Raw genomic sequence first — 17,617 nt, 5'->3', positions numbered from 1 at the left:
CTGGCTCATGGACAACTTGTCCACCAGCACCCACGGTCCTTCTCTGCAGAGCTGCTTTCCAGAAAATCACTCCCAGCCTGTCCTGGTGCCGGGCTTATTCTGTCCCAGGTGCAGAAGCTAACACCCTGATTTCTAAAAATTAAATCTTTTCAAAATTACTGTCATAAAAGTGGAGTAATCTAAAATGCCAGTATTTTTTTAAAAAATTGCCACAGGAATTCCTTTTAATGGATGCATCAACTCCATGATGAAGAACAGCTCCCCATTCCAGAAAAGTCATAGAGATTATGACTCTGCATTGTGCTTTCACAGAATTAAGTCACACCACAAAAGATTTTTCATATTTCAAGTTACATGAAATTCTTAAGAGTTAAATATTTCCCTTTTTATAGAGAAATTAATTACATACCTGAGAGGAGAAAACCCAAGAGTCACTTCTACCAAAAAGATTAACTTCAGTCATTTTTTAAAGGAAAAAATTATGATAGTATATAATGACATATTCCTTATGCCCACATTTTTTTATAATTTTCAGAAACACTGCCATTATGAAATGCCAACATTAACTTACAACACAGTTAGAAACCTACCTTTCAATAAACTGCTTGGCTTCTTTTGTCAGCCTCTGAGTAAGATTCTCATAGGACAGTGGCTGCTGTATAATCTGATGGTCCCTCATTAAAAAGCAGTTTAGGTGTCGAAAATTATAGAAGAAAAAAATCAAAACCACAAGTGAAATTGTGATTATTAACAAGAAGTAACTCAATGCTTGGAAGGGTACTTTGAGAAGGCCAATGTACTGCACTATTGCCAAAGACACAAGGGCGATTCCAGTGATTTGGATTGGGATGACAAGGCCTTTCTGAACCCCTTTTAAAAATACGCTGCCTTGGCCAGGCTTGCAGTCTCTAAGATTGGTCACAGGAAGGCCATAAAAGTAATCAAATCCATGACTGAGGGGGTGGTGACAGAAGTCATTACTGCTTTCACAGTTCATCCCAAGATGCCACTTTCCTACAAAGAGAGAAGGACAGGGAGTATTTTTGTAGTTAAATCATCAAACTTACTTTTAATGTGCATTATTTCAAGCACGTAATCATCACTGTCTGAATGATATCCCCCTGCTCCCAGCACTTATTGTGTGGATCCCTATTTTCTATTTAAACTTTCTTTATGCCCTCATCAAAGATTTTTTTTCATGTTTGCCTCTTCATCTCGGTTAAAAATAGTTTGGCATGGCTGCTGCTGAAGAGCATTAAATTTTGAGTTGGCTAGCAGATCACTGAAGAGCAACAGAGCCCTAACAGACAGTTAACTTTGGAAATTAAGCCTTTGTGCATGTGTAGTTGTCATATGAAAATACTATTTTGTAGCATCTACTGATTGAAGAGGAAGAAGCCATATGGAATTACTTTTCCAAAATATTTTTAGCAAATAATTTGATTTGTTTAAAAAAAAAAAGACAAAAGAGGAAGAAAAAACAGTAACAAATAGAAAAAAAATCAATAATAGGGAAATTATTAAAGCATATATTACTTAAATTATTGCAAAATCTCTGAAATTGCCAATAGCCCTCAAAATGCACATATATAGAGGCTGATTATTTTATATTTATATATTTCATGTATACAAATAAAAAGCAACAGCAGCAAGTAAATTGCAGTCAAATACTATCTCTTACAGCATTTTGTCCCACTAGGAAATCACTCTAATTCTGTAATAATGTTGGACACTGACACAAGAAACCACGGAGCCTGATTTGCATTATACTAATGTGATCTATATTCATGCTGATTATGGTAAGTATCTAGATAATTCATTCTATGACTCAAGTACAACCTCTTACCATATGCTTATGCATTGCTTTGCACAACAGACCTAATGGGTAGCTGTTATTTGAATCAAAATGCATAATTATAAAAATAAGTAAAATTCAGTTAAGCTTATAGAGATAGATTATGGATAGAACTATGCTCTTTGCTCTCAGCAAGAAAATGTGCTGAATATTTAAAAAAAGCATGCTGGTCTTGACAAAACAGATGACATTATATACTACTGGGCCAAACTTTATTCATTTTTCCGAATCAAACACCTAAACATGACCAGCATAATTTAGGAGTTGAGATCGTAAAAGAAATAAACAAGAAAATCTGCAAACCTGGTATGTCTTCAGTCCCATAACTTAGCCCAAAGAAATTTGAAATATTTGTTTTAGAGACTTCAGAGCACACATGGCAGTAAATGCAAAACAGAAAAAAAAAAAGCATATACAGAATTTTCATCTTTTCCAAAGCATCCCAGCTTTTACATATTCGTAAGAGTCCTGATGCAAACAGTCCTGAACATCTCCTCCTGAGTCTCCAGAACAGTATATTCATTCTGCACTTTTTCCTTCAGCTGTGACAAATTCAGGTACTGCAATACCAAAGAGGGTGAACATGGGGATCAGTTCTGCTTTTTTAAAATTTAGCAAATTAGCTGGGTGTTCTTATTTCTCTTCCACAAATAAAAGAACTGAGGTATAGAATGAGAATGTAATATGCCTAAGTCTACCTGTCAGCTAAGGTGGAGAAAAAGCAGAAATCTTGAATCTGAATACTTAGTTGAGTCCAGTTATCCTTATAAAACTCTTGATGGGCTGAAGTTTAAAATAACTTCTGTAGATCATCAAAACAAATATAAAACATTTTCAGGTCTGCTTAGGTGCCAGTGAAATGAAGGCCTCTATACCTTTCTCCTTCCATCCTAAATTTTCCCTGTCAGATGGCCCCTAACCTGAGGTGGTATTCTGCTTTTTGTGAACAGAGTGGTTGTGGTCACTATTTTTGACATGTTCCAGTGAAAATTATTGTGATAAATTAAAAAAACAAGCAGTACACACCATTGTACTGTAATTTTAGAAGTTATAATGGTGCTATAAAGGGCTAGGTAAGGCTGGAACTCTGATTTTCATTCTCAGCACCCAAAGATGCAGATTTTTGAAAATAAATGCTTCAAGTTTTCTCTTAGGTTTGGAGGAGTGTCTTAATGGAATAATCATAAAGCCAGATGTGTAACAAAGTGAGCATGAAAAAACTGTCATCAAATGAAATAAGTGATTTAAAGGTAGAGACTTATAATCATGAACACAAATGATCTGCAGGCTTTAATTTTAATTTTTTTGCTATTATATGTTAATCTCAAAGCACCTATAATTCAGTAAGAAAATACAAAAAAAGAAACTCAGACAAATTAAGTATTCCTTCAGGGTCACTTATTATGATACGGAATGTTTTTTTAGCTGGATCTCAACTACAATCCAGGATAGAAAAATCTTGCAATAACAAATTAGGACAGGGGGAAATATAGGTCCTATTTTTATTGAAAGGACTTTAGCAAGCACAACAAATTGTTCAATGTCAGGACGAACTTGGGCCTCAGAAAAAGATTTCTTGAGAAGCAACTTAAGCCAAACAAAGCAGAGATCAGATTAGCAGGAAAAGCAACAGAAGTCCCAGTTAAAATTATATCGGCAGGTGTGACAGAATGACACAATTGCCACTCTCAAATGGATGGGGAGGTAGAAGGTTTTGATAGATCCTGCACTACTCTAAAAAAGCAAGTGATGACTGGGTCCACAATACATGTTTTGTTTCAATCCTTGTGACAATAACCCCTGCCTTGAGCTAGTGCTTGAACAGATTACTGTAATGTGCTTTAGATTCTGGGGCCCTTCTGAATCTGAGTGCAATGCAAAATGCTCTCATCTCTATGCCAAGTGATGCTTCATAGAATGGACACTTCACACAAGCATCATAAGCATTTCAGCAGATTCTACCAAGCTTTTGAGTGAAATTTACGCTGTTAATTGTAAATTAGGAGTACCATAATAATTTGAGACCTAGGCTTTTTTCCCTCTCCATCAGCCACAATTAAGATTTCTGCAGAGTGAAAGCAATGCAATGAAAGGCAAGTGAGAGTGAGAGACAAGTCCCATTCAGCCAAGAAACTTGATTTGAAAATCTATTTTTCAGAATGCAGAATCCACATTTCCCCTGTATTTTTCCCTCAGACAGTGAAAAAGGGAGCAACACAAAGACTGATTTTTATATAATAATATATTTGTTTTGGAAAGATTTTATGTTTTTCAGATAAATGTCAAGGCACAAGATGTGGAGCAAGACGCAAACAGAAATATTTAATGTTTTTAAGGAAATATACTTATTTGAAGTACACAGCAAAAATTATAAAAAGTGTGTGTGCATATGGTATTAACACAGACAGATTTTAAGCTATTTTATGAATAACTGTTGTACTAACTCTATTCCATAGGTCAGTCAATCTTGAATTGGACACTTACTACTGTGATGTGTCCAAACATTACAATACTTCATTCTGGAAGACATAACTTTCAGTAATCAATTAGTATTTTAGCTTTGGAGATTGGATTTAGATTTCAAACTTCTCTGGATACTGGACAATACACTGGATAGTAATAGTGAGGAAAAATCAACCTTTACTCAACTGTAATTGAGTATAGCAGTAGTTAAAATACTATCTATCAAATTTAAGGTTAATTTTTGAATAGCTAGGAGCATTATGAATAGCTATTTCCAAGAGAATATCAGCATATTATGAATATTATGTATTCTATGCATCTGCTTTTTTTTTGATAGAACTTGGTTTTGTCGCAGATCTGATTGTGTGCTCTCCTGACAGATCTATTGGTTGTCACCTTCTTCATATCACATGAGAAAACAATAAGGTAGAAAACTGTATATATAAAGTAGATTTATAGTTAAAATCTATTTTGGAACATATCAAACAAAAGGAAGCATATATTCAGAGGCGAAAAAATTTAAAAAAAATAAACAAAAATGCACCTAGGGAAGAAAAAAAAAATTATCCTTAGAGAAGAGATTGGCAGAAAAAATAGAAATGACACTAGGGGCTTGAGGAACAGAAAGCTTTAAAATTACCCTTATGCCACTCCATCACTGGTGCAGGATTTGAATATTAATTGCTTGGGAATTGCTGAGTTAGACTGAACCAAGCAAAGACTCCCTGACTTAGACCAATATGATGTGACAAGAATACCAGCAAAAGCAGAAAATGGACTGGTTGTGAATCAGACTGCCTATCTAATCTTCAAATCTACATAATTTTTCTTTCTGTCATTTACATATGCTTTATCCCTAATTTTAATGCACTTCTTGATTTTCGGAAACCTTCATTATACTCTAAGGATATGGTAATATTACATTTTATGGTCTCATAGCTATCATTCAGGCCACTTGGAAGAACTGTTCATTAAGCATCATGGAGATAACTTCTGGAGATCTAAGTGGCAAGCTGTCATGTTGCAGCAAAAGTAGTTAAAAAAAGAACAGTAACTAGGTCAGCCCCAGAAAATGAGTTGTATTACATTGCTTGTTACAAATAGAAAAAAAAATTGAATATGGAGAAATAGGAATTAAGTCCATAAGGAACATGACAAATTATGAACAGCTTTCTTGTACAATTTTTCTAATACACCTACACTAAATAAACTTCTGATTAGAATTTCTGGTTTTCTATTTTCATTCTTTTAGGAAATCATGGTATTTTATGCTTTATAAGACTGGAGTATAGCTAAGGAAGATTTTTAGTGAGAACACTGACTCTGGTATATCTACATAAGACAGACATTTTTTGAACAGTGGCATGAATTGTTAACCTTGCTAAACAGCGTGTTTTTTTAAACAAAAATTACTCTCAAAATTGTAAGTTTCTGTTTCATTTAAAAAACAAATTGCACGCATCCTTCATCTAAATTAATTTAGCAATATCCCAGTACAACTATTCCCTGGAAATTCCAGTACAGAAACACATTATGTAATAGAAGTTGAACTTCGCAAGAATCTTCAAAAATAAAAGCAATGTGGAATAAGTTCAGTGGCCAAATTAAGAAAAAAAGTTCAGACATTCTTAATGTTATCATATTAACTTTTATGATATTAATTTCAATTCTATTTAATGTTAATCTATATGATTCCTTTTGCCCATCACTGGATATTTATGCTGCAATCAGTTGTCTGAACTATCTTTGTAATGAGAAAGAAATACATTTTTATATTAAATACCTACCAAATATGAAGAATTTCCTAGAAATGCTCATTTCTGTCTGATGACAAAGATGGTAGCCCAGGTACAATGTTATTTACTTTATGGGAATTTGAACACCGGCGAAATGAAAATAACCGCAGTGCTGACTTGTACCCAGTGATCAATCCCTCATTGTCTCTCAGGTGTAATCAAACTCCTATTTATACGGAAAACTTTTCAAAAGCTTGACTAATTTTCAGTTTGTCTATCATGTTTCTTCAGTATCTTGCAAAATGAGACTATAACTACACAAGTGAATTAGATGTACTTACCTGACTAGTGTTTCACATAGGCATGGGAATGTGCTTTGTTCCAGAAAAATAAATTCATTATTCTGTGGGGGAGAAAAGCTTAATGCAGGCCCTTAAAAGCCTGTACGGGAAGCTAATGTTCTTTTCACTGAAATGAAGGAAAACAGTGCTGCGCATATCTGCAATTTTACCTATTAGAGCTGTTGCATAACCTTTCTGCTTCAGAAGTTTGGAAAAAGTTATTTCTTCAGAAGGAAGTCCCCCAGAAGAAGCAGAAAATAAGAAGACACCAACTCGTGAGAAGGCAGCCATTCCTAAATACAATAAAAATGAATGAGACCAGGAAAACACAAAGAAAGAATTTCCATTCACTAGTTCTGCATGCACTTTTTTGCCTTAGGTCGTATCACTTAAATAACATATTACAATCAGACACTAAGTGCTGCAACTGGAAGATACAATCGTTCATTTAGTGGAGTGAGGTCCTTTCTCTATTGACATCAGAAACTGAGACGTGGAGAAAAAATTTCTGAGCTTGTAACCATGGGGCCAGCCATCCCATAAACGGCTGCAGGCCCTTCTGTAGATTTTCTAAGGTGTAGCAAAATTTTAAGAAGTTGAGCTTGTATAATTTATTTTTCTAGTACATAGAGAGGGAAGGAAGATGAGGACTATGTGAGATCATTCTCAAGTTCTACTTTGAGAATTTCCCATCTTCATATGTGATTTTCTACAAGCCTTTAAGGTTTTTTTGAGAGAACGCATACTGAAATAGGGCGGTCTTACTGCTGGGCATGTAAATGTCATGAGGTCAGAAAGAGCAAGAGAGAATTTGATCCTGCAAATAGAGTGGCTTGAGCTGTCAGCATTGATGAGGTGCTCCAGTGGCTTGAAGACACATCATCCAATGCATGCAGATTGAGAGCACTAAAGGAGCATCAGGTACCGGCTAACAAGACAACATCTAAATAAGGCATTTCTATACACTAAGAGTCTGAGAAACACAAATGAGCTTATAAACTGCTCTCAGGATGAGAAACTTGAGAGCTCAGGTTCATGAAAATTAGATTACTAGGACTCCAGATGAGAGCTGGCACTGAAAATAGACAGTAAGAACAGAGAATATCTATGCAAATCTGTGCAGATGTATCTTCAGGAAGTCTAAATTATGCAACTGGATGATTACAGTTCCCAAGTTACATGACTGATGTAGACAACCAGAATCCTCCCTCAGGTATCCCTTGTGGTTACATGAGAAAAAGTCTCGTTAGACTGGTTTATTAAAGAGAGCTCAACCTACCCTTCAAATGCTGACTTCAGTTTTTTATGCCAAATAATTTTTCTGATCAATGCTTCATATAGCTTTAGTCATATATCTATTTTATTTACTTATATTTATTTTTACATATTTTAAGATCTTGTAACTGAAATCAGTGTAACTCCCCTAAGTTATCAGAATGAAAGTATAGAAGCATCAGTTCTCTTTTTTCATCGTTATCTTTCTCTGAGCACGTATCTCATCCAATACTGCATTTTGGAATCTTTTTCTTCAGGTCTATTAGCAGGAGTTTTATATTTCCAACATTTTGTCCGCATGATGATTCTAGTGTCTTCTGTAATAAACCTTTACTAGTTCTTCAGTGATATTTGGAAGAAGTCTATATTTAGAAATTTTGTAACTTAAGTAAGACAAAGTTCAATTTTTGTACCTACATGGAAATGATTAAGTATGTCTGAGAGCTGATCAGTGAAGAAAAAAATTAGTTCAAGAGCTAATTTTTCAGAAATAAGAACAGGGAACATAATGGAAAGTGACCCATGACTTTACCTACAGTAAATATTAATAGCAATATATCTGTAACAGGTATATAAATTTTTCCTTTGCAGATGGATGTAATGGAAAATTTAGCAAGTTATATTAGCTGGCACTTTTGCAGAAGCTTGTTACTTGATTTGAGTGAGCATGAACGTATCAAGTAGGCTCCAGAGTCTTGCTTTGCTTTCATTCCCAGAAGCAAGGACAGGATGTTTTATCACTAATGAACAAGTGATCTGATTAATGTATAATGATCCTTGCTAAAAATGATGTTAAGGGAATGTTAAAGTTGCATGGCTAAGCACTGAGAGGCTCAGTCCCAGCACACTAAAATAAACAGACTAGATCTTCATTGACTCAAATAGGCTTTGGATCAGGTACTTTAAAAGTAAAAGAAATTAAATTCACAGGATACTTAATGCTCTATGTGTATGGGTAGATACGGAACAAAAATAACATTTCAAATAGATGAGAGATTTTTTGCTTTCTTCCCAGTTTTAAGGGCAACTTGAGTACCTTAATGAACTGTCCTGCCCCTACCTCTCCCCTACCAAAAAAAAAAAAAAAAAAAAAAAAAAAAAAAAAAAAAAAAAAAACCAAAAAACAAAAAAAAAAAAAAAAAACAAAAACAAAAACAAAAAAAAAACCACAAAAAAACCCAAGACACAAATCCAACATTTTGTCTAAACAAAAAAGGTTTAGCAGAAATAGAAATGTCTGAGAATAAGTGTTTACATTGGGTTCTTCCACTGAGTCATTCTAGACGCATCTTTGTGGCATTCAATATTTGGGCTGCCCACCAACACAGTGGGAGCAGCCTGAATGCAACTGTGGAGGCAGGCGAAGAGCCTGCACTGAATAGTGGAGGAATTTCACAGAATCACAGAGAATCACAAGATATGCTTAGTTGGAAGGGGCCTACAGGCATCACTGAATTCAACATCCAGCCCTGCACAGGACATCCCCATGAGTCACTGCCCTGTGCCCCAGAGTATTGTCCAAACACTTATTGAACTCTGTCAGGTTTGGTGCAGACAGCACTTGAGGTGAGAGGCCACCCTAGCACAGAGCAGTTTGGGACAATCCCCTCCCCTGCCTGGCCGGCGATGTGCCTGATGCAGTCCAGGACATGGCTGGCATTAAATAACCATAGTCAGACTGCTTTGTCAATATTTAAATAGAAAAAGAATTAATCACTAAAAAAACTTTATCTTTGTGTCAACTCTTCTGAAATGTGAAAATTCCCATATGTAAGAAATATTCCAAATGTAGACCAACTCCGCTGAACTTGATCAGTCACTGAAAGGACTGATAATTTACCATTATTTAACCTGGTAAGGATAAACAAATCAAAAAAGGCCAGACAAAAAAACTGCATACAATTTACTGTAAATAAAATATTATATTTATATATAAATAAATTGATGAGATTTTACCTGATCTTATAGGATATCTCCCTGTCAGGAAAGCTGCCCTGCTTGGCGTACAAAGTGGGGATGCTGCTATATGCTGAGTAAGTGTCACTCCTTCCTCTGCTAGCCTGTCAATATTAGGGGTTCTGGAAAAACAAAAGTAGGTGAAACAATATACACAAAGATGACTATTTGGATACAGGCATGGTATGCACAAGGCATCTGAGGCAAGAACTATCAGGAAAATCCAGTTTAAATTTATTATATATAAATTATCAAAAGTGTAGCAAGGTTGCAGTTCCAAATATTATCATGTCAAACATTTTTATATTAGGTGTCTGAACAGAGACACTATAATATTGCAGTGAAAATCTTTTTCCCCACTTTCTTCTGTTCTTCATGGCCAGTGTTAAACTGCAACATCTAGACATTAATATTGCAACCCTTTTTAATGTTTTCCTTGACCAGACCTGTAATTTTACAACCTTTATGTTTCAGTAACGAGGGCAAGAGAGACTAGAGAAAGGCTGTGCTTCCTTGCTCCCTACTAGGTGTCTCTTCTGTCTCTCCCCAGAAAAAGGTTTTTGGGGTAGGGATAATGTCATGCTGTGCTATAACCGATTAGAAGAGATTCAAATTATTATGACTCTGTGTTATGCTTTATATTAACAATATCTACATGTCTGACATGATTATGTCTGCTATATTAGACTCGGGGCACAACCTAGCTTCCATATCTGTATGGGAAACTTGTCTGTGACCTGGCTCATCATGCAGATTAAAATTGGTTCCTCAGGAAGAAATCCTGTGTCCTTGGTTCTACAGATAAAAATTACTAATGCAGACTGGCCAGCAGCTGCAGCATGCTCTAATAGCTCTCTGACCCTGGAGATTAATGACCATGACCTCAAGGCACACTAGTGCTCCCATCATCTAAGACTGAATAATCAGAAACACTAATTTTCAAACGGAATTATTTTCTATCTGTAAAGTCACCTACTGATAAAAATCAGTAAGATGAAAATTCATCATATTCCAAAAATCTAATTCCAAATTCTCCCAGCACAGAATATAGATCTTGGGGTCGTTCTGGTGCCTGTGAGGGGAGTAATACAAGCATCAGTATTGTATATATTTTCCCCTGTTTAAAACCAAGATGTAACTTGAATTTTATTTTTTTTCTGAGTTATGAGAAGATTTTACTTCTAACATCAACAGGAACAAGAATATTTAAAATTCCACAGAACAGTGCTTTTGTCTGAATGTTTTATTTAACTTTGCCAAAAACTGCACCACTGGAACACAATGTCTAGATATCACTTGCTCTGTTTACATAACCATCACATCTACGCTGGTAGCAAGAAACATCCTGGGGCACACTGATGCATCATTCAAGTATATTAACATTTGTTTTAATTAATATATTGACTACTGTATGAAGATAAATGAAGGGCAAATATCAGCTCTTTATTTCCAATTAGTTAACAACAAGCTTGTCCCAAATCATGAGTGCTTCAAAATATGTTTAATTCATAGTACTTGTGTCATGTATATTCTAGAAGAAAATTGTTGATTTTACTTTATTTCTCTAGGGCTACCCTTATTTGCTTGGTTGTTCAGTCCTCTGTTTATAATGCAACTTTTTAGAAGGATAAATGTGTTAGCTAAGTCTTTGTTCAAAAAAAAGAAAATAAGGATTGAATATTCAAATCTTTGGAAAACTTATTAACTTCGGTTACTCATAAAAAACTTAATCAACCCTCTGAATATTCTGGCATTTTAATTTTTAAAATCCATTGAAAACTAAATGTAAAGCTATGACTCCACCAAATTATCATCCTACCTTAAGGTTCTGTTCCCATAACATCCCAGGTCTCCAATACCAAGATCATCAGCCATCAGTAAAATTATATTGGGCTTCGAAACACTGTGTGTTTTGACACTGTTTACAGCACACTGGCAAATTATTAGAAGTAAAAGGAGCCCCATCTTCTTCCTGGTGTGTAAGAACAGGTGGAAAATACAATAAATAGATTGTTAATCTAATTTGTTCTTATTAATCAGCTTTGGATAGTAAAAAAGATTGAATACTTTTAGTTGGCATTCTTATTCCTTGAAAGTTTTTTAGAACATTTTCTCTCTCATACTTCTTAAAAATAAAAATGCATATTTAAGTATATTGCTAATTTTTCCTTCCACTCCTTTACACAGCTGAAGCTTTTAAATAAAGACAAATAAAGAACTAGGTACAACTTAAGTGGCAATTTTGCATATACACATGCTCTATATAGCAATAAACCATAAGAGCTAACAATGCTATGAGTTTTTTTCTTTTTTTGTGTGTGTGTTTGTTTGGGTTTTGGGTTTGTTTTGGGGGGTTTTTTTGTTTGTTTTTTTCTAGCTACAAATGTTATTTGAAAAATACAGAATTTGAAATCATTTAGGACCAAAACCTCCAAGGCTCACTGCAGGAAAAAAAAAGTTAATCAATTCCACCAATGAAGTAAATGACTGAATTTCTCTTCAACAACGAGAAAAAAAAAAACCAGCTGAAGTTTCCAGAAAGGAATAAATATTATGAAAAATAAGGTTAAGAGATGCACTATGAAATTATTGTAAGGAGCATGTTGAAGAAAAGGTTCTTCACAAACATTATAAACACCAGGTTCTACAGCAAAATCAATTAAAAATATTTGATATCATATCACAATGTTCCATAAACAATGCTCATGCCATATCCAACCTAAACCAGAAAGAAGGATGCATTGTACACAATACAACATATCATTATACACTTTTATGGTAAAAGCAGAGTATTTGCAGATGTACATGATGTGAATGCTATTTTACCTCAATCAGAACTTGTCATATCTCTGTGTTAAACCATGCTGACCATGCCCTGGATGAAACTGAATGCCTTCAGGCTGTAATGGACTGTGCCAGGCATACACATGAAAAAGAACACAAGACTCTCTTCTGTCTCTTAGTAAGATTCCCATCTTTTCTGGATGCAGCCACCCTTTTCCAAATGCAGGCGAGGCATGAATCACACCTGCCCTCTGCATTATTATTGTACAAGAAGTGGAAGAAATCAAGACTAAGGTAGAAATTTGTAAGTGAACCTGTAGAAAGAGGAGGTAGAGTCAATTTCCAGAGAGAATGGGGACAGCTGGTCAAGAAAGAAATATCTTGTAAATCAATGAGTTATGATGGATAAAAGTAATTAGAGAGAAGATAAAGAAGTCAAACTGAAAGACCTGATGTAAAGAGACTAAACATCAAGGGAGACTGATTCACAAAGAAATGAGGTGGGGAAAATTTTTAGTAGAGGAGTCAAAATAGGCAGAAGAGTTTACTCTGACTTTAACAGCAAGAATGGAAGTTGAGAACCAGCTGGAATGAGAACTGCAGACAGAAATGAGGAGAAATGGTAGAGGAATAAAGAAATTGGAAGGGATGACAGTGAACAGGAAAACAAAACAGAGGAACAGAGGTGAGAGAGAACTGGGAATGTCTGGGAGGAAACAGCTGAGGAGTTATGATTAATAGTAAATGAAGAAAACTGATTGGAAAGAACCTGGGAAGATTAGATTTGGGACTAACGTAAGTGAGAAGAGATCCAAACAGACTAGGACTTCTGATTCCCGAATTCATTACTGCTGTTCTGCCAGAAAGTATAGGTGCAAAGAGGGCTTTAACTCTTTTAGTGCTAGTTCACATACAGACAAAACACTAATAAGTATATTAGCTATTTTTTCATGCTTAAGGTACATTTTATAAACACTTTGGTGACCATAGTTCTGGCCTAGACTTAATCCAGAAGCCTCTAAAGATCCCAGCCTTATCCCTGCAGTATATTGTTAATTTATTTATCCCATGGGAAGCAATCTACTTCACTTCAGACATGGAAAATAAATATACAAACTGTAAGTCTAAAAGAGTAAATGCATTTCTGCATAGGATGCATCTAACACATCCTTCATCAAATAACCATACTAATGAAGCTGTGTAGCCCCGACCACGGTGCAGATTTACCTTTCTTCCCTGAAAAGATAAACAAATGTGATTTGCTTCCCATGCATTCCAAGAGAACAATTAACACCCAAATTGACCCAAGAGGACAGGAACAAACTGCTGCCAGATCTGTTCCTATTCTTATGTTCTGACTGCAAAGGTCTCAAAGGCCAATGGCAATGGACATGTTGAAAAAGGTGACATTGTATGTTGGTGACATAAAGTAGAGTTGCATGCATGTTTGCAAGACCTGCAGAAGATAGTTTCATGTAATACCTCCATTTCTCATTTTGTAAATCAGCCAAAAGCTGAGTTATTGAAGGTTACAATACAATATAATCTGATACAATACTGCTGGATACTTCTCTACTCTGAAGGAGTATCTGTAGATACTCTCACACACTGAGCTATTTGCCTTCACCTGATATCATGTCCCTGAAGTGAAATCAACAAGAAAACAGGGAAAAGAAATAATCCAAACAACAATGATTTCTCTGGTGTACTCTTTCTGCAGCAGATTTTCATGTGTCTTGAAAGGATGTGCATAGAAAGCAACAAAAATCAGATGGATGAAATTGAGTGGAACAGACAACAGCAAAGAAATTCAAAGGAGCTAAAAAGGAAGGACGTGAGAAGAATGTAGCACTGAGAATTCTGAGGGCTGTCTGTATTACACCAGAGTTTCTCCTGGTGAAAACACAGGCATGTGTAGATCTAACACAAAAATGATAACACAAAATCAGACTAAGCTTCCAGCTAACTAATGTCTCCTCTCTGTCCAGAGCCAATTCAAATGCTTAAGAGAAGATTTTTTTTTTTAATTGGCAAAAAAATTCTTTTACTAGCACACCATTTTAGCTCTTGGCAGTCAGCATTAAAGTCATTTTGGAGAGGAGATATTGTAATGAATATTTCTCCATGGATCTTTTAACCTTCATGGATTTGTTACAGTTTATGTTTAATTAATTAACTTTTGGTTTGGGCAGTTTTTTGCATTGAAACAATTTTTTTTTTACTTCCATAACAGTTTTTAGATGTTCCTTCAATAGGCATCAGCTTTGAAGGCTTGTGTTTCACATTTATCTGGCAACATTTTACTTCTTTTTTGTATGTGGGGAACATAAGTGCAAATTTTAACCCTTGCTTCACTTTCCCCATGATATAATACAACTAAAAGTAGCTTCTTCCTTTCTAAGGTAGCTGATAAGTTGAATAGATTCAAGAAGTGCTTAATCTCCTACAAAAACAGCCACAATAAGTATTTGTATTTCACATATCCTATTTCAACCTACTTTAATCACTATATAGGAACCTATAGACATGCATACATACACACATGTATGTGGGGCATATACATGTGCTACTTTTTCTACATATCTCCAAACTGTATTTTTGGGATTCTAATACGTATTTTCTATTTGCATTAAAAAAACCCAAGGCATAAATATGTAAGAACAAATGAAAGAAAAGCCCCAAGCAGATACATACCATGATTTCACCGAATACTTAAGTTTTAATTTTCTTCATTAAAAAATGCTGGTGAAAGAATAGTCTCTCTTTTTTTTTTTTTTTTCCCCTATAAAGATAACTGACTCAAGATACAGCTGTCATAGAATTATAGAACATCCTAAGTTGGAGACCTACAAGGATCATCAAAGTCCAATTCCTGGCCCTGAACAGGACTACCCCCAAGAATTGCACCACGTGCCCAAGAGTTCTGTCCAAACACTTCCTGAACTCTGTCAGGCTTAGTGCTCTGACCACTTCCTTGGGGAGCCTGTTCCAGTGCCCAATCACCCTCTGGGCGAAGAACCTTTTTCTAATATCCAACAAAAACCTCTCCTGACACAACTCCAGGCCATTCTCTCGAGTCCTGTCACTGATCACCAGAGAGCAGAGATCAGTGCCTGCTCCTCCTCTTCCCCTCATGAGGAAGTTGTAATTGCAGTGAGGTTTCTCTTCAGTCTCCCCTTCTCCAGGGTGAACAAAACAAATTATCTCAGCTGCTCCTCATATGGCTTCTCCTCAAGGCTCTTCACCATCTTTATTGTCCGCCTTTGAACATTCTCTAATAGTTTAATGTCTTCCTTTTATTGCAGCATCCAGAGCTGCCCCCAGCACTGGAGGTGAGGCTGCCCCAGCCCAGAGCAGAGCAGGACAATCCCTCCCTTGCCCGGCTGGCCATGCTGTGCCTGATGCCCCCTGGACGGGCTTGGCCCTCCTGGCTGCCAGGGCTCTGCTGGCTCATGTTCAACTTGCCATTGACCAGGACCCCCAGGTCTCTTTCCAGGCACTGCTTTCTTGCATCTCATTCCCCAGTCTGTTTGTACATCCAGGGTTGCACCATCCCAGGTGCAGGATCTGGCACCTGTCCTTGCTGAACTTCATATGGCTGGTGATTGCCCTGTCCTCTAATTTATTGCAGTGTCTGCAGGGCTTCTCTGTCTTCAAGGGAGTGAATAGCTCCTCCCAATTTAGCATCATTGGCAAGTTCATTTAGTATACTTTCCAGTCCTACATTGTTTATGAAGATGTTGAAGAGTACTGGGCCTAAGATGGAACCCTGTGGAACCCCATTAGTGACAGGTCACCAGTCTGATGTCATCCCATTCCCTATAACCCTTTGCATCTAACCCATGAGCCAGTTGCTCACCTGTCACATGATGTATTTATCCAACTGTGTGTTGGATAATCATCTGACTACTACAGACATATGCATCGTTACAAGAACAATTAAATGAAAGTCTTTCAAACATCTCTTCCCAACTGAATCATCTCAGCATTTTTATTAACTTTGATTAAGCAATTTATCTGTAAACTACTCTTTTAATGTAACAGAACCCTTTGAGAAAATGCTTAATATACTTTATCCTTGAAGGTACAGTATTTTCTGATGAAATAAGCAACATTTAAAGATATTGACCTCATTAAAAATTGCTGTGTTATCCTTAAGCAGTATGCAAAAAAAAGAAAGAAAATTAGCTTGCTTAACTGAATGCTCGAACTCCAAAAATTTCTCTGAAGTCATAAAAAATCACAATGTAAACAAAATAGAGAAAATCCTGCCCTCCATAAGATTCTGCAGAGAAAATTCTTCAGCTTAGTGAGAAACAAACACACAAAAAAATTAAGATTTTAAATTTTACGAAATAGCAAAGTAATATTATGTGTAATTGATTATTTTCTGGTGTCAGATTAAGATTTGCTAAATTCTTTCAATTAATTCCTCTTACAAGTCGGTAATATGTGTTGAATCTTTGATGCAATATAACTGCGTTCCTGAAACTTTTCATTATATTTCAATGTGCATCTTAACTATATACATATATGAAAATCTGTATTTAATTGACTAAAAGTTATCTCATTGCAGGAAAGAAATTTCACTTAATATAAGCTGTGAAAACATTAAAACAAATAATCACATTTCTTAAGTTCAAATAATTATTGAATCTGAATTAAACAGAGATGAAGCCACAGAGCCCCTATGAGATCTAAGTTTAGTTTAGGTATCTTTTTAAAATAGTCCCTCAAGAATTTTCTACTTTTGTCTCAACTAAATTGCAGAACCTAAAAGCAGAATTAATAAATAATAGACATTCTTTCTGGTAGCAAATTATAACCTGAATGGAGTAAAATATAACCTTTTGTGATACAATATCATTATTTTATTTATAATAAAAATCCTATATAATTAGATACACGCATTAGAGCACATACATTTTTACCCTGCTACTGTTTCATAATATTCTCTGTTAGCCAAACACTCATTAAAAAGTTGATTTTGGTTATGAGCTCTGGTCAGCAATGTAAGAAAGATCATTGAGATACGACAGGTAGTAATCTTATTTGCCAGGTATGCATCATCCTCAGAACAAAGAATCTTAAAAAAAAAAAAAAAAAAGCCAATCATGAGTAAATAACTACTAGCAACAATGTCATGTCACTTCCTGGAGACCAGATATAAGTATCCAAAACAATTACAAGAAATTTTTCTTACATAC

At 35.5% G+C, this 17,617-nt stretch overlaps 1 protein-coding gene across 2 annotated transcripts in view; it reads right to left on the bottom strand.

Annotated features, from left to right (window-relative positions):
• STS (steroid sulfatase) overlaps positions 1-17,617 on the bottom strand; it is a 123,224-nt gene that overhangs the window by 87,664 nt on the left and 17,943 nt on the right. For both annotated transcript variants that reach the window (XM_088160179.1, XM_088160178.1), the window contains exons 3-6: positions 11,446-11,598; positions 9,627-9,748; positions 6,566-6,688; positions 591-1,014 (exon numbers count right to left, since the gene is read on the bottom strand). In XM_088160179.1, the coding sequence (XP_088016305.1) occupies positions 591-1,014; positions 6,566-6,688; positions 9,627-9,748; positions 11,446-11,598 (822 nt within the window). The remainder of the gene's footprint in view (positions 1-590; positions 1,015-6,565; positions 6,689-9,626; positions 9,749-11,445; positions 11,599-17,617) is intronic.

This window comes from Sturnus vulgaris, chromosome 2, assembly GCF_052056855.1.
Source record: "Sturnus vulgaris isolate bStuVul1 chromosome 2, bStuVul1.hap1, whole genome shotgun sequence".
Taxonomy (NCBI): domain Eukaryota; kingdom Metazoa; phylum Chordata; class Aves; order Passeriformes; family Sturnidae; genus Sturnus; species Sturnus vulgaris.
The sequence above is the reverse complement of the archived record's forward strand: the minus strand, read 5'-3'. Positions and strand labels throughout refer to the sequence as shown.